The following is a 22,791-nucleotide window of genomic DNA, read 5'->3' as shown; positions in this document are numbered from 1 at the left end:
CTTCGATTTTTCCTTTTGCACTGGCTATATTAAAACATAGATGACAGTTGTGTCTGTTTGGCTTGATATATACTTCAAAAATGGATCCTGTCTCTGCAGAAGCTCACTGGTGTCAATCCAGCCTGATATAGAGGCTTTAAGTATCTTATGTGGATCTAGATGGTGCCTTTCTCTGGTGAACTAGTTATCTTTACCCTAGACTTAGGTTATCATGATGGCACTGGATAGCAGTTAGCCCTACCCAGAAGACTTATGTGTTTATTTTATTTTATTTTTAAAAAATTTTATTTATTTATGATAGTCACACAGAGAAAGAGCTAGAGAGAGGCAGAGACATTGGCAGAGGGAGAAGCACGCTCCATGCACCGGGAGCCCGACGTGGGATTCGATCCCAGGTCTCCAGGATCGTGCCCTGGGCCAAAGGCAGGCACTAAACCGCTGCGCCACCGGGGCTGCTGACTTATGTGTTTAGAACGTCCCAAAAAACCTGGTTTTTAATATTATTCTTGGGACTGAAATGGGATTCAAGAAGTTCTTTGTAATCCTAAACTCCATAACCAAACTTATAGCAAGTTATGTGTGTATTTGATTTGTTTTCTATAACTTAATTGGCCAGTCGTTCATTGCAGGTAAATATAGCAAGGAATGTACTGGCTCTAGATTTTGAATGCTGACTGTTATAGCTTATATTATATGGAATTAAAGTGATTTGGAAAGCTTTTCTGGTATAGGATTGAAAATTAGAAATGACTAAACAACTTAGACATATAACAAACATAGTACTTTAGAAAGTATTTGAAGAGTTCATTGTTCTCAGGTCCTTTCCTGCTTCCCTTGAACTTTTTATTTTTGTATATTTATTTGTCTTTGTTTACCAACTGAGAAGAATATTGGGTAGAAAAATAGGATGTCTCATGAGGGGTTTTCTTCTTACTGTAAATATGAGTTTTGGAATTTGGGATTTTGGGGGGGGATTTTTTTTTAATGCGAATATGGAATCTGCTTTTTGCTGTTGAAGCTGTACATGTTACAGAGGAAGACATCAGCCCCCATCCCTTTCCAGCCATTATAGAGAAAATAAATGGCCCATGATATGATGATATGTTATATGGTAAAGCTAATAGTATGACACTCCCATACTTACATTAGGTTATATTAGACTTTGCCTTGCTAGCATACTCAGTCTCACTCTCCTGGTGGCCTTGAGAGGTAAGCTGCTTTTTTGTGAACTGCCTACAAAGAGAGCCACATGGTAGGGAACCATGGATAGCCCCTAGGAGCTGAGGTTGGCCTCTGGGTGACAAATAGCAAAATACTGACACTTGCATCCCTGTAGCTGTGAAGAAAGGCTGAGTGAGCTTGTAAGCAAGTTTTCCTCCCTCAAGCTTCCAGATGAGAACACAGCCCAGCTGATACTTTGATTGAAGCTAGATGAGACCCTAAAGCAGAAAACCCAGGTAGGCTGGGTTCTTGGAAAGTAATCCTCAAGAAAAGGAAGTGAGAGGTTAGGGAAACCAGTTAAAGAGATCTGTTCTTCAAATTTCTTTTTTTTTTTTTTTTTTTTTTTTTTTTTAAATTTTTTTTTTAACTTTTATTTATTTATGATAGTCACAGAGAGAGAGAGAGAGGCAGAGACACAGGCAGAGGGAGAAGCAAGCTCCATGCACCGGGAGCCCGACGTGGGACTCGATCCCGGGTCTCCAGGATCGTGCCCCGGGCCAAAGGCAGGCGCCAAACCGCTGCGCCACCCAGGGATCCCTGTTCTTCAAATTTCTATTTAAAAGCATTAGTGAGGCCTTCAAATATTTAAATCATGGCATGGCATTTTTATGAAGAGAATAATACATGCTTTGAATCTGTTCTTAGATCAGTAGGATAATGAACTACTTATGCTTACTGAGAAATTATCAAGAGGGAAAGAAAGTATCAGTTAACTTCTGAAGAATTTGGAAGATAGATTATCAAATTAACTCGTTTCTAAATTTCCTTTTTTTTTATTGTGGTAAAATATATGTCATATAAATTTACCATCTTAACCATTTTTAAGTGTACAGTTCAGTGGTATTAAATTCATTCATAGTGTTGTGCAAACATTACCACCACTCATCTATAGAAGTCTTCATCTTGCAAAACTGAAACTCTCTACACATTAGATAATACTCGCCCCCTTTCCCCATCCCCTCAGCCCCTGGGGATTCTGGTTTCTGCTTTCTGTTTATGAATCTGGCTATTCTAGGTACCTCATATAAATAGACTCATACAGTATTTGTCTTTTTGCGACTGGCTTGTTTCACTTAGCATAATGTCCTCAAGGTTCTTCCACACTGTAGCATATGTTAGAATTTCATTCCTTTTTAAGGCTGAATAATATTCCATTGTATGTTTACACCACATTTTACTTATCCATTCATCCAATTTGGTGATAAGGGCACTAACTTTGAACCCCCATTACACAAAATCCTAAGAAAAAAGTTTCACTTTTCTCATTTCTAGACCTATATTACAAAAGATTAGTTATTATTATTAGATTTTGAATTTCCTCAATAAAGGCAGACGTTTAATCGCTAAGCCACTTAGGCATCTCTCCTCTATTCTATTTATAACATTGTTCTTTTGAGATACTATTTTTAAACCTGTTAACAACAGACACAAGGTTTATGTTTATATCATTAATTAGAATTTTCCCATGCAGAATTCTACAAGATACCATTTTGTAATAAGATACACTTAGTACAAATTATTTTTAAAAATATTCCTTAGCTTTTTTTTCATTTTCAGATCGTTATTCCCTACAACTAGGTGTATTATTTAAAATATCTTGAGACACCTGGGTGGCTCAGCGGTTGAGCATCTGCCTTTGGCTCAGGACATGATCCCAGAGTTCCAGGATCCAATCCTACATCAGGCTCCCTGCATGGAGCCTGCTTCTCCCTCTGCCTGTGTCTTTGCCCCTCTCTCTCTGTGTCTCTCATGAATAAATAAATAAAATCTTTAAAAAAATTGTATTCCAGGAATGAATGTATCAAATACTTAGGGAAGCTTTATTCCTCTGTGATGGAATATGCATCTCTCCACCATACCGTACTATCTCTTCAATTTCTCTTACAAGTTAAGCCATATCAGAAACCCAAGGTCACAAGTATAAAGTGAAAAAAGTTCCATGCATGTTACCAAATTCCAGGATTACATTTCTTAATCTACTATCCTAAGGATTTTTATAAATCTGCTTTTTAAGAAAAAAAATGACGCTCAACTGCTGAGCCACCCAGGCGTTCCTGGAATGCAATTCTAATACAACAATTGTGGGATTGAAGGGAAAAATCTAGAATAAACTGTTCTTATGAAATAGTAATATTCATCTCAAGAGAAAGTATAAGGAAAAAGGAATCCTATTCATAATAGTTATCACAAATAATAGTCATGTTTCATAAAAATACATAAAGGAAAAAAAATACATAAAGGATAGAATAAAATATTAATGGAGCAAATAAAACTCTGGGTGGAAAGGCTAAAAAAAACAGTGTTACTAAATTAATATATGGATTGAACACACTATTGGTTACATTACAAAAAGGATATTTCATAAGTTATGATAATCATAAATGGGATATATATGGGAAACTCATTGTACACATTTAAGCACCAAAACAACACTTGTAAGAGCTGCTTGAAAGGGTTTTAAAAATGGGATATAGGTTTTAGAACTAGATCTAAGTTTATAGAATTCTAGATTAAAAAGTAGGTATTAGTTGGGGCATCTGGGTGGCTCAGTCAGTTAAGCGTCCCACTCTTGATTTCTGTTCAGGCCATGATCTTAGGGTCATGGGATCAGGCCCTGAATGGGACTTCACACTTAGTGGGGAATCTCCTTGAGATTCTCTCTCTCCTTCTCCCTCGCCCACCCCACCCCACCCCACCCCACGCTTGATTACCTAAGGTAATTTTCCTAAGACTACCAAAAAAGGAAAGTTTCCATAAGTCCCCATACTCCCTCACTCTGCCTTCAAACTGTGGCATCCCATCACTGACTTCTGATACAGTCTTTGCTGTCCTGCTGGCCACTTCCTTGCGTGTATTTAGTAAACTTCTATCTCTGTTGTTCTGCTTGGATGAATTCTTTCACTATCTGCACTACTGGCATCCATCTGAACATATCACCCCATATTTGGTGGCCCTGCTATCTGATTGGGAGGCCCCACAATAAGGATAACCAGTAATATCGTTGCCATTAGTCATAGATATAGCACTTTTGTGAAGTACTGTTAAAATGCTTCATAAATAGTAACTCATTTACTTCTCAAACCAATCCTAAAGGGTAAGTACTGTCATTATTCCCCATTTTACAGATGATTCACAAAAAGGATAACTGATTTGTTCAAAGTCACATGGTAGAGGGTGCAACCCAGAAAAGAGTTCATGCTCTTAAAGCCATTATGACATATTGAACCTTAAACACAGCTCTTTCTAATTTATATACACTCAACTGCAAAACAATTAAATGTGAATAATTTTTTAATAACAACTAAATCCAGAAAGTATCACAATAATAAATATAAATGGGCTAAACTCATCTAATATAAAAAAATGAGGCAGTCCTATAAATCAGCAGGGTGAGGAACAACATTGGAAAAAGACAAATAATGTTGTTAGTCTCTTTTGTGTTTAAAAACAAACACACCAAAAACTCCTAAAATATGTGTACATGTATAAATGGATAGGAGTCACGGGTATACAGCATTAAATACAATGGTTACCTTTTGGAAGGAGAGGAAACTTAGAAGTAAAGAAGAGAGACTTCTCAGCTTTACTCTCTCTCTCTCTTTCTCTCTCTCTCTCTATATATATATATACACACATATATATTTTTTAAAAGACTTATTTATTTGAGAGAGAGAGAAAGAATGCTCTAAAGGGGGGGGGGGAGGGAGAGAGAGAAAAAGAAAGAATCTCAAGCAGACTGCCTTGAGCATAGAGCTAGTTGCAGGGCTGGATCCCACGACCTCAAGATCATGACCTAAGCTGAAACCAAGAGTCAGACACTCAACAAACTGAGCCACCCAGTCACTCCTCTTCTGTATATTTTTATGTTTGAATCCTGTCAAAAATATGTAATATGGGTAGCCCAGGTGGCTCAGTGGTTTAGCACCGCCTTTGGCCCAGGGTGTGATCCTGGAGACTCGGGATCAAGTCCCACATTGGGCTCCCTGCATGGAGCCTGCTTCTCTCACTGCCTGTGTCTGCCCCTCTCTCTCTCTCTCTCATAAATAAATAAAATCTATTAAAAAATATGTAATGTAACTAGTGTTTTTAAAGTTTGTGTAGGTAGTAAATAATGTCAAAGAGAAAATATTCCAAAATGTTAGCACTAAATAGCTCTGAAAAGTAGAATTGGAGGTAATAGAAACAAGACCATTCTTCCCTTTTTCACTATGTCTACTTTGAATTTAAAAATGTTACAATGAAAAAAATAAAAACGTTACAATGAGCATCTTTGAATTAGCAAATAAAGAAGAGACTGTGTGATCATTTTCTCTTGCCTTTCCTCTTACATAAATTATTTGTTCCTGTGCTTTGCCTTTACCTACTGACTAGATAGTTTTTACAGACTTCATTGAAACATTGTCCATGAGTAGACTTCAGGAAGTATATGGTTTTAATGATATTTGCAATTTAAAGTCTTGTCTGTCGACATCATATTGTTATGTAGGTCTTGGCTTAAGTATTATGTCTTTGGTTAAGTGGAACTTTTTTTGACTATCAAAAGAGCCTTCTGGTCTTTCTTACACTGTCTTGTTATATTATCATTATAGTGTTGTCATCATCTGTCTATTTTTTGCTTAATTTAAAAAAAATTGTTTTACTTCATTATAAGATCTGTGAGAGGAAGAATGTGCTTTGATCTTCTTATATTGGGGCCTAATATAATTCTTGGCATATTATAAGTATTTAATAAATAAATACTTGTTGCCTAAATGAAAAAGGTCATATTCTTAAAGTTCAGAAACTTATTTGTGTTACACTGTCCTAGAATGGTTTAGCTTTGGGGAACTAATTGATGATAATTCATGGAGTCTAGTAATCAGAATCCTAGTTTGTTTATTTATGGTGGTAGATAGAAGTAGTATAATAAAGCTGGATATGCATTATTATGCCAGAACCAAATTTTTATCAAGAATAAAAATTGAGGGACACCTGGGTGGCTCAATGGTTGAGCATCTGCCTTTGGCTGAGAGTGTGATCCCTGGGGTCCTGGGATCGAGTTTCACATTGGGCTCCCTGTAGGGAGCCTGATTCTCCCTCTGTGTATGTCTCTGCTTCTCCTCTCTCTCTGTCTCTCATGAACAAATAAAATCTTCAAAAAAAAAAAATTGAATAACACATGGAAATTGTGAAAAAAAGAGTTGGGTGGTATTAAAAAATACTAAATACTTTATTCTGTCTTTAGATTATATTGTTTAACAAGTATATTATCTAGTAAATATTTGTTCTTGGTCCTGAGAATTGTGAGAGGCAATATGAATGATTTGTTTTTGCTGGTCCAGTCACAAAAACAAGTGCCAGCCCAGTTGGATGGTGGGTTTGATTATATACCTATGTAAACAGAGAGGAGCATTAAGTTAATTTTGTTACAAATCAAAGAGAAGTATAAAACATAGGGATAGTTCCATAAAAATATTCAAAATAATAAAGAAATACTAACGTTCACTGGTGAAAATGCACATTTCCATTTTCCATGTTTCTAAGTAGAATAAATCAGGTTTTGTCCACAAGTCAAAACTATACCATTCATTTTGAAAAGACAGAGGCAGATATTTTTAAAAAATAAAATTAAAAAAATATATATTTAAGAAATGTTTGGTAAAATTGAAAAGTAGTACAATGTAGTAGCACTGATTATTACTTTTCATGCACTATAGTGTAGTAGACAGGCAGCGTAGAATAGTTAGATCTCACTGTGTGCCTGGGATTCAGTTTTAGCTCCGCCTACTACTAGCTGTGTGACTTTAGGTAAATCACTTATTTTCTCTGTGGCTCAGTTTCCTCATCTTGGGGTAATAGATCTTTCTTCATAAAGTTGCTGAGAGATTTAAACAAGAATGTGTGTATGTAAAATAAAAAATGTGTGTATGTGTGTTTGTAGTTGTACAAAATGGTGCTTGGCAGTAAGTAAGAGTCACTAGAATTGTTATCCAATTGTAGTGGGGAACCTGCTTCTCCCTCTCTCTCCCCCTTCCTTCACCCCCCCACTTGTGCTCAGTTTCTCTCTCTCTCTCTCTCTCTCTCTCTCTCTCTCGATTGCTCTTGCTCTCAAATAAAATCTTAATATATATATAGAAAGAGCGTTTACTATTACTGTGCTGAGAATGGGAAGATCCTGCCCTAAAGGAATACAGAGTTTATGTTTTCTACTTTCATCCAAGTTCTTTTTTCGTGTGTCTTATATCCAAGAGACTAAATTCAAGATATATAGTTTAATCTTAGTCTTTAACTTATTTCCCAGTTTTATTGACATTTAATTAATATATAACATTATATTAAAGTTGATAGCAAATGATTTGATATTTGTATATATTGTGAAATGATTAACGTGGTAAGTTTAACATCCATCACCTAACATAGCTACACATTTTTTTCTTGTGATGACTACTTTTTTTTTTTAATATAAATCTCCCCCTTTATTTTACCATTCAACAACAATCACTGCCAATCACTCCTAATCTTTTCTACTGATTGTATTTTTTTTAAGTTCTTTTTTTTAATTTTTTATTGGTGTTCAATTTACTAACATACAGAATAACCCCAGTGCCCGTCACCCATTCACTCCCACCCCCCGCCCTCCTCCCCTTCTACCACCCCTAGTTCGTTTCCCAGAGTTAGCAGTCTTTACGTTCTGTCTCCCTTTCTGATATTTCCCACACATTTCTTCTCCCTTCCCTTCTATTCCCTTTCACTATTATTTATATTCCCCAAATGAATGAGAACATATAATGTTTGTCCTTCTCCGACTGACTTACTTCACTCAGCGTGATGACTACTTTTAAGATCTATAAGGTGAGTAGTTCTGGGGATGTAATGTATAGCATGGTAACTATAGTTAAAAATACATATTTGTATATTTGAAAGTTACAAAAAGTAGATCAATCTTTAATTTTCACCTGATATTTAAAGAGATGGTTAGGAAATTGACCACCTGCCTAAAATAAAATATTTTAAAGTCATTTTAAATCTTGTTTCATAGATGTTTGTTTGCTACTAATGGGTGTGAGCAAGTTAGATATTCTATATCGAAGACTTCTCCTCACAAAACTTTTTATCAGAGGATGGGGTAGGCCAGAAGATCTCAAAAGGTGAGTTTTTTTTTTTTCAAAATGCTTATTCTAAATTTGTTTTCGTAAACATTTAAAAAAATTTTAGTGATAAAATTCTTTACTATAAATATAAAATGACAAATTAAGCATTAAAAGTATATAAAATGTAATTATTTCCTTTTGCCTTTTTAATTATTTCCTGTTTTAAACCATATAATCATAAATCGAACTGTTGAACTATTTTAAAATTAAAAATAAAGAGCTCCTAAATACAAACTAGATTTTTAACTTTAATTATTTTTAAGTTGCTTAGCATTCCAGGGACTTAGTTAGCTTCCTCGGGTAACTTGTATTTGTTATGACGATAAAGCTGAGATACACCATAGCTCATGGAAATATCTGGACTTAAGAAAGTGAATCTTCAGGATTTATCCCTTTAATTATGAGTCTTGTATATGTTAATTGCTTTTTGAACAATGACATTTCTCACATATTTTATGAGGCAAAATGTCCAACTTGAATAAAAACCAGTAGATTCCTCTTTTTCCTCTAATGATTCAAATTAAATTTTGACATAGCTTATGAACTGGACTTGCAAATTTTTCAGCATTATAGATCATTTTCAGTACAGTGGGCATAATGAATTTTTTCTTTTTTTTTTTCCTGCTTATAATAGACTCTTCGAATTCAGAAAGATGATTGGAAATCGAGAAAGATGTCAGAATCTGGTTTCAAGTGATTATCCAGTACACATTGATAAGGTATTCAAATGAGAGAAATGAAGTTACAGAGATTCTGGTTTAATATAAATATGTATCAAGAGTAGGCTGAATGGGGACGCCTGGATGGCTCAGCCGTTGAGTGTCTGCCTTCGGCTTAGGTCCTGATCCCATGATCCAGGTTCGAGTTCTGCATTGGGCTCCCTGCGGGGAGCCTGCTTCTGCCTCTGCCTGTGTCTCTGCCTCTGTCTCTTGTGTTTCTCATGAATAAATAAATAAAATCTTTAAAAAAAAAAAAAAGAGTAGGCTGAATGTTGGAGTATAATAGTAAACAAAACATGAGTACAACATAGATTTTAATTTAATATTATTAAAATAAATACCATATTATCCTAAAAGGTTGCTTATTATAGTTATAATTCATGTATATTTGAGAGCATATATTTGGTACTTGCCTAAATATAGGAAAATATATTGGGCAGCCTGGGTGGCTCAGCAGTTTAGCGCCTGCCTTCAGCCCAGGGCGTGATCCTGGAGTCCCGGGATCAAGTCCCACGTCAGGCTTCCTGCATGGAGCCTCCTTCTCCATCTGCCTGTGTCTCTGCCTCTCTCTTTCTCTTTCTCTCTCTTTCTGTCTCTCATTAATAAATAAATAAACCTTAAAATATATATATATACGAAAATATTTAAGTCTTGATCTGTTTCACTTGATCTTAACCAAAAGGCTGAGAAGCGATAAGTCTCAATGTTTTTGAGCCTCGTTTTGTATCTTTAGGATCAGGAGGGTTAAAATAAATTATTCAACATTTCAGAATAATTCTAAGTAATGCAGGGAAGTATTCTAGTTGGAGAATCTGCGCATGAGAAGTTGTTACCAAAACAGCTTTTAAATAACATCAGGGAAACGTTATGTAGTTAATTGTTGAGAGAAGGATAGAAAGAAAATGCTAGGGACTCCTGGGTGGCTCAGCGGTTTAGTGCCTGCTTTAGGCCCAGGGCATGATCCTGGACTCCAGGGATCGAGTTCCATGTCGGCTGCCTCAAGCTCCCTGCAAGGAGCCTACTTCTCTCTCTGCCTGTGCCTCTCTCTCTCTGTCTCTCATGAATAAATAAATAAAAATCTTAAAAAAGAAAAAGAAAATGGCTTATCATTAGAGAAGATGAGAAAATATATTTGAAATAGTTTTGTTTTTTTTAGCAACCATGTTTTTCTGTAAAGCAGTTCTAGGTCTATATAATTGAATAATTGAGGTATTGTTGGGGAGGGGATAAAAATGCCTGGGCTTCACATCCCTTATTGCCCTTTAACCTACGTAACTCTAGTTTCATCTCTTATATGTATTGCATATCTTTAGAAGATTTCATTTTTCAAAATAGTTCCACTGCTAAAAACAAAATTTTATAAATTAGAAATCCCTTGTCTATACCATATAGCTCTTCTTTTTGTAGCTTCTGAATTTAGAACATTTCTCCCTCAATTTTGCTAAATATTTCTATTTTCTCTTTTTTCTTTTTTTCTATTAAAAATCATAGACTTGGGATGCCTGGATGGCTCAGCGGTTGAGTGTCTGCCTTCGGCTCAGGTTCTTATCCTGAGATCTGGGATTGAGTCCCACATCGGGCTCCTTGTGGGACTGCTTCTCCCTCTGCCTATGTCTCTGCCTCTGTCTCTCTCTATGTCTCTCATTAATAAGTAAATAAAATCTTTTTTAAAAAAATCATAGACTTAAACAAATTAAAAGTATACCAAGTAAAAAATCAAAACTCTTGAACTTTCTGCCACTTTCCACCACTTAATTCCATTTCTCTCCCAAGGAAGAGTTACTTTAAGATTTTGGAATGCATTCTTAGAGAGTTCCTTCCTCTCTCTATTCTCCCCATCACTGTCTCTCTTGGTTTTTAAAAACCGATATAAATCACCTGCCATGGAATTCACCCTTTTAAAATGTGCAATTTACTGTTGTTTTTTATTACTACATTCCCAAGATGTGCAGTCCTCACCACTATCATTACCTAATTCCAGAATATTTTTATCTCACCAAAAAGAAACCATATACCCATATAACATTGGCTGTTACTTCCCACTTCCACACAGCTTCCTACCTTCTGGCAGCTATCTCTATGAATTCACCTATTCTAGACATTGCATATGGAATTATATAGTAAAAGACCTTTGGATCTGGTTTATTTCACTTAGCAAATTTTCAGTTTTCATCCATGTTATCTAACAGTACTTCACTTCTTTATTATTAAATAATATTCCATTGTATAGATATGTGACATCTTGTTTATCCATTTATCAGCTGAGGGGCATTTGGGTTTCTCCTTTTTGACTAACTGGTGTATATATACAATGGAATGTTATTCAGCAATCAGAAAGAATGAAATCTTAGCATTTGCAACAACATAGATGGAGCTAAATAAAAAGTATTATGCTAAGTGAAATAAGTCAGAGAAAAACAGATACCATATGATTTTACTCATGTGGAATTTAAGAAACAAAACAAAGGAACAAAGGGGAAAAAAAGAGAGGGAGGCAAAGAAACAGACTCTTAACTGTAGAGAACAAATTGATGGTACCAGAGGAGAGGCAGGTAGTGGAATGGGTGAAACAGGTGATGGATATTAAGGAGGGCACTTGTGATGAGCACTGGGTGTTGTATGCTAAGTGATGAATCACTAAATTCTACATTTGAAACTAATATTGCACTGTATATTAACTGGCTAGAATTTAAATTAAAACTTGGAAACTAAAAGAAACTTGTTAAAAAATGGGGAAAAAGAAGATAGGCTAATACGAACCAATAAAGGATTGAAAATGATTTGCCAAAATTTATTAAAACTTACTTCATGATAAAGTAGCATTTTAAGGGAATCCCAGGGTGGCTCAGGGGTTTAGTGCCTGCCTTTGGCCCAGGGCATGATCCTAGAGCCTCAGGATCGAGTCCTGCATCAGGCTCCCTGAATGGAGCCTGCTTCTCCCTCTGCCTGTCTCTCTCTCTCTCTCTCTCTCTCTGTCTCTCATGGAAAAATAAAATCTTTTTTTTTTTTTTTAAAGAAAAAAGCATTTTAAGTCATTTGCCAAAAAAAAAAAATGGATTATTTAATAAAAAATATTGACACTGCTGGCTAGAATCTGTGTTTTAAAATAAGCTGTGTTTTAAAATAAGCTCATAGATAAAGTTTTTTGTTTCCAATTTTAATAAAAATATGTAGTGTTTACTGCTAATTTAATTTTGACTATTGTCCTGATAAAAAATTTTTACTTAAAAAAATAACTATTTGAGGGGCACCTGGGTGGCTCAGTCAGTTAAATGTCTGACTCCTGGTTTCTGCTTGGGTTGTGATCTCATGGGTTGTGAGGTAGAGCCCTAGGTAAGGCTCTGCTCAGCAGGGAGTCTTTGAGATTCTTTCCCTCTGCCCCTCCTCATGTGCACGTGTGCACAGGCACTCTCTGAATCTCTGAAATAAATAAATCTTTTAAAGTATAACTATTTGAGGAGGGGAAGTTTAGGTGTTAAATATTAACAAATGCCTTTGCTATGTATGTAGATACATATTCTTATTTAATGTGTTTACATGACTCATTGCATCAATGGATTGCTTAAAATGAGCCATTCTAACATATTTGACATCAAGTCAACCCTTATTTGATTGCAGTAAATTATTTTTACAGTTTATTTGTAAATTGTTCTCATGTTTATTTTTATATTTTTAAATTCTTCCAACTAGTATTTTATTTTGATTTATTTTGACTTATTTCGTGCTGTTGTACAAATGAGGTTTATTTATAGTTTACTTTTCCAACTATGCTATAGTAAAGGATGTAAAAGGAAAGGAAATGTGTAAGAGCCATGTCTTTTTTTTTTTTTTTTTAAGATTTTATTTATTTATTCATGAAAGACAGAGAGAGGCAGAGATAAAGACAGAGCAAGAAGCAGACTCCTTGCAGGGAGCCCAATGCGGGACTCAATCCCCGGACTGGGATCCCGCCCTGAGCCAAAGGTAGATGCTCAACTGCTGAGCCACCCAGGTGTCCTGAACCATATATTTTTATTTTTTTTTATTTTTTTTTAAGATTTTGTTTATTTATGCATGAGAGACACAGAGAGAGAGAGAGAGAGAGAGAGGGAGGGAGGCAGAGACACAAGCAGAGGGAGAAGCAGGATCCATGCAGGGAGCCTGACGTGGGGACTTGATCCCGCATCTCCAGGATCATGCCCTGGGCTGAAGGCGGTGCTAAACCCCAGAGCCACCCGAGCTATGTCTTTGAAAGCTGAGTTGGGGGGTGATGCATGGATAGTACGGGCAGGTGAGTGTCAGGCTCGGTTTAGGCTCAGGTCATGATCCCAGGATCGTGAGATCAAAGCCCCACATTGGACTCTATGCTCAGTGCGAAGTCTGCTTAAGACTCTCTCCCTCTCCCTCTGCCCCTACCCACTGAGCTTGCTTGCTTTCTCTCTAAAATGAATAAATCTTAAAAAAAAAACAAAAAAAAAAAAAAAAAAACAACTAACTGGGGGAGAAAGAATATGTAGTCAAAGTTTTTAATTGAATAGAACTTTTTTATAGGAAAACATGTATGAAGACCAAGATATCTTAGTCTACATGTCTACGTTTTGGTTTTGCTTTTTTTTTTTTTTAGATTGAAGAGCAATCAGATTGTAAGATCCTAGATGGACACTTTGTTTCCCCCATGGCCCACTATGTGCCTGATATAATGCCAATTGAATCTGTTATTGCAAGGTAAGAATTTTTATCCAGAAACTTAAAGTAGTAAGTTTTTTTTAATTTACAATTATAAGAAAATCATTTCCATGTTATTTTTAATTGCTTAGTATTAATTACAGTCATTATTTGGCATTATTCCCATTAAATGTGGGGTGGGGCAGAATAAAAATATAGAGAGCTTTAGTATGTATTCAAACTTAAGTTGTTATCAACTTAAAATAGGCTGTTATACATATAAAATGATTTATATAAGCCTGATAGAACCACAAAGCTAAAACCTATTGGATAAACAAAAGACAAAAAGAAAGAAATCTAACCATACTTCTAGAGAAAATCATCAGATCACAAAGGAAGAGACAAAAACAAGGAAAGGAACAAGAATAATAAAATAGCCAGAAAACAATAAACAAAATGGCAATAATAAATTTGTATCTATCAATAATCACTTTAAATGTAAATCAACTAAACTCTTTATAATCAAAAGACAGACCAGCTGAATGGATTAAAAAACAGTACCTGGGGTTCCTGAGTGGCTCAGTTGGTTAAGCGTCTGCCCATTCAGCTCAGGTCGTGATCCTGGCATCCTGGGATCCAGCCCCATGTCCTGCTCCCTGCTTAGCAGGGAGTCTGCTTCTCCTTCTCCCTCTGCCCCTCCCCCTACTTGTGCGCACGCTCTCTCTCTCTCTCTCTCTCTCTCTCTCAAATAAATAAAATCTTAAAAACAAACAGGACCCAACTATATGCTGCCTATAAGAGACTTAGCGCTTGCAGGAGCATCTGGCTGACTTAGTTGGAAGAGCATGTGACTCTTGATCTCAGGGTCATGCGTTTGAGCCCCATGTTGGGTGTAGAGATAACTTACATAGTAAATAAACTAAAAAAAACCTGTTAAACAAAAAAGAGACTTCAGATAGAAGGACATACATAGACTGAACGGGATGGAAAAAGATATTCCATGCAAATGAATATCAAAAGAAAGTAGAGGTAGCTATATATCATACAAAATAGACTCTAAGACAAATATTGGATAAGGGACAAAGAAGGTCATGATATAATGGTAAAGGGATCAATCTAATGGGAATATAATAACATTTGTAAATATTTATGCACTCAATATAGGAGTGAAATATATATATAAAAAAATTAACAAACTTGGAAGGCAGCAATTAATACTAGGGAGCTTTGATACCTGACATGCAACAATAGATAGATAATCCAAACCGAAAATCAGTAAGAAAATATAGGATTCAAGCTATCCATTAGACCAGATGGACCTGGTTCAGTCGGATCCTGGCAGCAGCTGCAGCGGCTCTCATCTCTTCTGGCCTTTTTGCTATCTCCCTTTCGCTTCTGGAAACATAGCCTCTGGGCGTGGCCGTTTCTGACGGTGTCATCAAAGTGTTCAGTGACATGAAGGTACAGAAGTCTTCAACACCAGAGGAGGTGAAGAAGCGCAAGAAGGCAGTACTTTTCTGCCTGAGTGAGGACAAGAAGGACATCATCCTTGAGGAGGGCAAGGAGATCCTGGTAGGTACTGTGGGCCAGAATGTAGACAACCCCTTCGCCATCTTTGTCAAGATGCTACCAGACAAGGACTGCCGCTATGCCCTCTATGATGCAACCTATGAGACCAAGAAGAACAAGAAGGAGGACCTGGTGTTTATCTTCTGGGCATCTGAATCTGCACCCTTTAAGAGCAAAATGATTTATGCCAGCTTCAAGGATGCCATCAATAAAAAAAAGCTGACCAGGATCAAGCATGAATTACAAGCAAACTGCGATGAGGAGGTCAAGGACCGCTGCACCCTGGCAGAGAAACTGGGGGTAGTGCCATCATCTCTCTGGAGGGCAAGCCTTTGTGAGCCCCCTCCAGCCCCCTGCCTGGAGCATCTGGCAGCCCCAGACCTGCCCATGGGGGTTGCAGCTGCCCCCTTCCTGCCAGACCAAAGGGACTCGGGGGATCCCAGCAGGGGGAGGGCAATCTCTTCACCCCAGTTGCCAAACAGCCCCCTCACCCCCTGGACCTTCCTCCTCCCTCTATCCCTGATGGTTCTGGCTTTCCCAAACCCCTTTTGATCTTCTGATTCCTCTTGGGTTGAAGCAGACTAAGTTCCCCTAGGCACCTCAGTTTGGGGAGGAGCCTGTATTTTTTTTTTTTTAACGACACTCCAGTCCCCACCGGTTCCTCCCTTTTCCCATGCTGCAAACTTCTTTCTTTTTTTATTTTTATTTTTTTTAATTTTTATTTATTTATGATAGTCACAGAGAGAGAGAGAGAGAGAGAGAGAGGCAGAGACACAGGCAGAGGGAGAAGCAGGCTCCATGCACCGGGAGCCCGACGTGGGATTCGATCCCGGGTCTCCAGGATCGTGCCCTGGGCCAAAGGCAGGCGCCAAACCGCTGTGCCACCCAGGGATCCCCCATGCTGCAAACTTCTAACTGCAATAGTGACTCTGTGCTTGTCTGTTTAGTTCTGTGTATAAATGGAATGTTGTGGAGATGACCCTTCCTTGCACCGCCTGGTTCCCCTCCCCTTTTCTCCTGGTCTTGGCACTCATGGAAACAGGACCAGTAAGGGATCTTCAATTAAAAAAAAACCAACAGGGCAGCCTGGGTGGCTCAGCGGTTTAGCGCCACCTTCTGCCCAGGGCCTGATCCTGGAGACCCGGGATCAAGTCCCACCTCGGGCTCCCGGTGCATGGAGCCTGCTTCTCCCTCTGCCTGTGTCTCTGCCGCTCTCTCTCTGTGTCTCTCATGAATAAATAAAATCTTAAAAAAAAAAAAAAACAACAACAACAACACACACAACAATAAAGAGACTCACTAAAAAAAAAAAAACCAGATGGACTTAACATTCACAAAACATATCCAACAGCATCAGGATATACATTCTTCTAAAATTCACAGGGAGTAGTCACCAGGATAGATCATATATCAGTCACAAAACAAATATTAATAAATTTAAGAAATTGAAATCATATCAAGCATCTTTTCCAACCACACTGGTATGAAACTAGAACAAGAAGAAAACTGGAAAATTCAAAAATATGTGTAAACAATATGCTATTGAAACACCAGTGGGTCAAAGAAGGAATCAAAAGAGAAATCAAAAAACACTTTGGGACAAATGATAATGAAAATACAACATACCCAAACTTAACACAGGACAGCAAAAGCAGTTCTGAGAGGCAGGTTCATAGTGGTAAACACTGACATTAAGAAAAAAGATCTTTTATTTACTTTTTTAAATTTTATTTATTTATTTATTTATGATAGTCACAGAGAGAGAGAGAGAGGCAGAGACACAGGCAGAGGGAGAAGCAGGCTCCATGCACCGGGAGCCCGATGTGGGATTCGATCCCGGGTCTCCAGGATCGTGCCCTGGGCCAAAGGCAGGCGCCAAACCGCTGCGCCACCCAGGGATCCCAAGAAAGATCTTTTATAAAAATAAACAACTTAGTTTATAATAGGAACTTAAAAGAAGAACAAACTAAGCCCAAAGTTAATGGAAGGAATTAGTGTAGATCAAAGAGGAAATAAATAGTACTATAAAGATAATAGAACAATGAAACTAAGAGCTGTAATTTTGAAAAGATAGAGAAAATGGACAAACTTTTATCTACACTAACCAAGAAGTAAAGAAAGAAGTCTCAAAACTAGAAATGAAAAAGGAGCCATTACAGTTGATATATAAATAAAAGAGTCATAGAGACTACTGTGAACAATTATGCAACAACCAATTGGACAACTTAGAAGAATTGGATAAATTTCTAGAAAGTACAACCTACCAAGACTTAATTATGAAGAAATACAAAATCTGAACAGACCAATTACCAAAAGGAGATTTAATCAGTAATCAGAAATTTCCTACAAAAAACAAGTCTAGGACCAGATGGCTACATTGGTGAATTCTGCCAAAAATTTAAAGAAGAATTAAAAACGACTCTCCTCAAACTCTTCAAAAAAATTGAAGAGGAGGGAGCCTTCTAAATTCATTTTACAAGGTCAACGTTACCTTGATACCAAAACCAGACATGGAAGCCATAAGAAAATTACAAGCCAATATTCCTAATGATCATAGATGTAAAAATCCTCAACAAAATACTAACAATCCAAATTCAACGATACACAAAAAGGATCATGTCCCATGATTAAGTGGAATTTATCCAAGGGATACAAAGATGGTTCAATATCTGTAAATCGATCACTGTGTTATACCAAAATGAAGGATAAAAATCATACGTTGATCTCAATAGAAATAGGAAAAGCATTTGACAAATTCAACATCCATTTACGATAAAAAAACTCTCAACAAACTATATAGAAGGAACATACGTCAATATAATAAAGGCTATATATGACAAGCTCATAGCTAACATCATGTCCCATTGGAGAAACTAAATTTTTTTTTCCTTTAAGATCAGGAACAAGACAAGTATGCACACTGTCACCACTTTAATTCAATAGAATAGTGGAAGTCCTAGCCAGAGCAATTAGGCAAGAAAAAGAAAGACATCTAAATCAGAAAGGAAGAGATAAAACTGTCTCTGTTTACAGATGACATGACATTATGTATAGAGAAGCCTGAAGGCTCCACCGAAAAACTGTTAGAACTAATAATAAGTTCAGTAAAGTTGCAGGATACAAACTGAATATACGAAAATCAATTGCATCTCTATGCACTAATACCAAGCCATCAGAAAGAAAAATTAAGAAAACAATCCTATTTCCAATTGCATCAAGAAGAATAAAATGCCTAGTGATAAATGTAAACCAAGGAGGTGAAAGATTAGTATGCTGCAAACTATAAGACATTGATGAAAGAAATTGAAGATGATACAAATAAATGGAAACATACTGCATGCTTATGGCTTAGAAAAATGAATATTGTTTAAACATCCATATGTTTGCAATCTACAGATGTATTACAATCTCTATCAAAATTCCAATGGCATTTTTCAAAAAAATACAACAAATAATCTTAAATTTTGTATGGAACCACAAAAACACCTGACTAGCCAAAGCAATCTTGAATAAGAACAACAAATCTGGAGGCATCATATTCCCTGATTTCAAATTTTTATACTATATAGCTATAGTAATCAAGAGTATGGAATCGGCATAAAAAGAGACACATTGATCAATGAAAGAGAATAGAGAGCCTAGATATAAATCCACCATATATGGTCACTTAATTTGTGACAAAAGAACCAAGAATATACAATGGGGAGAGTCTCTTCAGTAAATGGTATTAGGAAGACTGGACAGCTGTAGGCAAAAAATGAAACTGGACCAATATCTTGCACCAAACAAAAATTAATTCAAAATGGAGTAAAGACTTAAACATAATGCTGAAACTATAAAGCTCCTAGAAGAAAACATAGGCAGTCACCGGCTTGACATCAAGTCTTGAAGTTAAATTTTTTCTGGATCTGACACCCGAAGCAAGGCAACAAAAACAAAAATAAACAACTAGGCCTACATCAAACTAAAAAAGCTTCTGCACAGCAAAGGAGACTATCAACAAAAGGAAAGGGCAACCTATGAAATGGGAAAAAATATTTGCAAATCATATATCTGATAAGGGTTTAGTATCAAAATATCTAAACTTACACAACTTAAAGCAGAAAAACAAATGATTAAAAAATGGACAGAGTAACTAATTTGACATTTTTCCAAAGAAGATATTCATATGGTCAACAAGTACCTGAAAAGGTGCTGAACATCACTAATCATCAAGAAAATGATATAGCATAAAAACAGACCCCGAAATGCCAAATACCAAAAGCAAAACCACAATTAAATATCACCTCATACCTGTTAGAATGTCTATATGGAAAAAACATCAAATGAAAGGCAAAATACTACAATAAGAAGATGACAAGTAGGGAAAACTTTTTTCTTTTTTTTTTTTAAATTTTTAATTTAATTTAATTTTATTTATGATAGTCACACACACAGAGAGAGAGAGAGAGGCAGAGACACAGGCAGAGGGAGAAGCAGGCTCCATGCACCGGGAGCCCGAGGTGGGACTTGATCCCGGGTCTCCAGGATCACGCCCTGGGCCAAAGGCAGGCGCCAAACCGCTGCGCCACCCAGGGATCCCGGAAAACTTTTTTTTCTACCATGGATTGCTCTTACACTCCAAATTGAAAAGCAAATTTTTTAAAAAGATTTTTATTTATTTATTCATGAGAGACACAGAGAGAAAGAGAGGCAGAGACACAGGCAGAGGGAGAAGCAGGCTCCATGCAGGGAGCCTGACGTGGGACTCGATACTGGGTCTCGAGGATCATGCCCTGGACCGAAGGCGGCGCTAAATTGCTGAGCCACCCGGGCTGCCCGAAAAACAAAATTGATGACAAACTACTTTATTGATACAACAACAGCAAGCATTATTCCTATAAGGAGAAAAATCAGAGCTATCTAAAGAACTGTTTTTTCTAAGACTTACTTATATATATTGGTTTCTTTCCAAATAAGAATATATCATTATGCCATTTATTTTATTTATTTTTTTTTTAATTTTTATTTATTTATGATAGTCACAGAGAGAGAGAGAGAGGCAGAGACACAGGCAGAGGGAGAAGCAGGCTCCATGCACCGGGAGCCCGACGTGGGATTCGATCCCGGGTCTCCAGGATCGCGCCCTGGGCCAAAGGCAGGCGCCAAACCGCTGCGCCACCCAGGGATCCCTCATTATGCCATTTATAAAGCATATTTGTGGTATTGAGTGTGACAAAACATGAGAGACTCCTAACTCTGGGAAACGAACAAAGAGTAGCAGAAGAGGAGGTGGGCAGGGTGGTGGGGTAATTGGGTGACAGGCACTGAGAACAGAACTTGATGGGATGAGCACTGGGTGTTATACTATATGTTGGCAAATCGAACTTCAATAAAAATAAAAAGATAAACTTGTATTGAACTAGGTAAAAATGATTACAATAAATTCTGCATTTATATTGTACTGAATATCTTAATATCCTAATACAAAGCAAGTTTATAATATCTTAGTTGCCTTTGTGCAAACATTAATCATAATTTGAATGTCAAAAATCTGAATGATCTTTTCTCCCAAATAATTTAATTATGTAACTTCTACAAATTGAAAGTTAGTTAAAAAAATCCGTTAAAGAGAATTTCATTGATGTGTTTTGTTTTAAATAGGTTCCAACTTATAGTTCCTAAAGAATGGAACAGCAAATATAAACCTGTATGCATTCATCTTGCTGGAACGGGAGATCATGTAAGACTCTATTATGATACCTTAATCCATAATTTGTTAACATATTGTGTGTAACACAGATGTGGTTATTATATTCTTTAAGTATGTCATCTTTTCTTTCCTTAGCATTACTGGAGACGACGAACGCTAATGGCTCGTCCTATGATTAAAGAAGCCCGAATGGCCTCTCTGTTATTAGAAAACCCTTATTATATCCTTTTGTAATACCTAGAAATCCTTTATTTATTTATTCACAGATTTAGTTATCAAAAGGAATGATAGTAACCAGCTTTTCTAAACCAGTTAAATTTAGTTGTCAGTTGAGAAAATATTTAAGAAGCAAGGACACAGTGAAAAATTATTTCATGCCTTTAAAAAACCAATGTAGGGATTATGCTTCTACTGTATAATAAAGATAAATTGTACTTCTTTTTCTTGTAAAACTTATGCTGGATTTTAATATTAATAAGTCAAATGTTTGCTGTTAAGGAAACCCTCATGTTTTAAATGCATTTACATTTAAGTCATCAGTTGAGGTTTAGAACAGTACTTAACTTAACTTTCAAGATGACGTCAGACTATTCCCAGAAGAAGAAACGAAAGTGATGCACAGATATAAAGAAATATTCAGCGCTGCTGGTAATAAGAGAAATGCAAAGCTAAAGCAACATTACCAAATATTTTAAAAATAAAACACTATAGTTGTGAGGCTATTGTAAAAACAAATAGGCACTCTTATTACTATTGGCTATGAAAACCAGTTTAATACTTTGGGAAAGCATTTTTACCATATGTATCAGGAGCCTTAAAAAATGTTATGTCTTTTGACAGTGATTTTGATTCTTGGAAATTTATTCTAAGGACAAAATACAAAGGAAAGGGGGGGGTGCATAGGTGGTTCAGTCTATTAAGCATCCAACTCGATTTCAGCTCAGGTCATGCTCTCAGGGTTATAAGATTGAGCCCTGCATTGGACTCTGCACTGTGCATAGAGCCTACTTAAGATTCTCTCTCACCTTCTCCCTCTGCCCCTCTCCCCATTAAAAAAAAAAAAACAAAAACAAAAGAGAAAGTAATAGAAAAGAGAAAAGATACTCATATAGCTTTATTTATAATAGTAAGATATTAGGAATAGCTTAAATGTCTAACAATAAAAAAATGGTTGAGTAAATTGTGGCTCATAATATTAGAATGTTATACAGTTAATTATGTTTTTTGCTCTACCACTTACCATTTGTATAACCTCAGACCTGTTACTTAACCTTTTAGTACCTCAATTTTTCATTGGTAAATGGGAATAATCTCTGAGGTCACTCTAAGTATTAAGTAGTTAATACTGTCTAGAATGCCTGGTAAATAACAGACATTCAGTAAATTTTAATGGTTATTATTAAAAAGTTTACAATAATGTATGAAAAATATGCAAAATTCAAAAACAAAACTCTATGGTATGACATAGATAAGCAAAAAACCTAAAAATAGAAAATCAATCTAAAAAAAACTGTGCATAAGGAAAAAATACTGGAAATAACACCAAAATATGAATATGGTTGTCTGTAGATGAAGTAGTTCTTCTTCTAATATGCTTTTCTGTATTTTCTAGATTTTCTGTAATCAACATATAAACATGAAAAAAACCTTCATTTTAAAAATTAAGTTGAAGATTGCACAACTCTGGATATACTAAACATATTAAACTGTACCCTTAAAATGGGTGAATTGTATGGTATGTGTCATCAATAAAGATGTTTTTAAAAAGAAAATAGAAAAATAAGTTGAAAAACCTGAGAACTCCAACAAAACAGCC

At 36.3% G+C, this 22,791-nt stretch overlaps 3 protein-coding genes across 11 annotated transcripts in view; 2 read left to right on the top strand and 1 right to left on the bottom strand.

The window, feature by feature from the left end:
- The window catches only part of MFSD8 (major facilitator superfamily domain containing 8), a 125,449-nt gene that overhangs the window by 52,014 nt on the left and 50,644 nt on the right, over positions 1-22,791 (bottom strand). The window lies entirely within an intron of this gene.
- ABHD18 (abhydrolase domain containing 18) overlaps positions 1-22,791 on the top strand; it is a 46,253-nt gene that overhangs the window by 3,308 nt on the left and 20,154 nt on the right. For 3 of the 8 annotated variants that reach the window (XM_038564690.1, XM_038564688.1, XM_038564689.1), the window contains exons 2-6: positions 8,240-8,348; positions 8,986-9,070; positions 13,674-13,774; positions 20,927-21,005; positions 21,111-21,195. In XM_038564690.1, the coding sequence (XP_038420618.1) occupies positions 8,257-8,348; positions 8,986-9,070; positions 13,674-13,774; positions 20,927-21,005; positions 21,111-21,195 (442 nt within the window). In that variant the 5' untranslated portion in view covers positions 8,240-8,256. Of the gene's footprint in view, positions 1-8,239; positions 8,349-8,985; positions 9,071-13,673; positions 13,775-20,926; positions 21,006-21,110; positions 21,196-21,550; positions 21,624-22,047; positions 22,711-22,791 lie in introns of those variants that run through there. The other 5 variants (XM_038564695.1, XM_038564692.1, XM_038564691.1 and 2 more) reach the window with 4 other exon arrangements.
- Positions 14,878-15,981, top strand: LOC102152609 (cofilin-1-like). The gene has a single exon (XM_038564696.1). The coding sequence runs from the start codon at positions 15,170-15,172 to the stop codon at positions 15,833-15,835; it is 666 nt and encodes a 221-aa protein (XP_038420624.1). The 5' UTR covers positions 14,878-15,169; the 3' UTR covers positions 15,836-15,981.

Source organism: Canis lupus, chromosome 19 (genome assembly GCF_011100685.1).
Source record: "Canis lupus familiaris isolate Mischka breed German Shepherd chromosome 19, alternate assembly UU_Cfam_GSD_1.0, whole genome shotgun sequence".
Lineage (NCBI taxonomy): Eukaryota > Metazoa > Chordata > Mammalia > Carnivora > Canidae > Canis > Canis lupus.
This window is presented reverse-complemented; position numbering and strand designations above follow the sequence as displayed.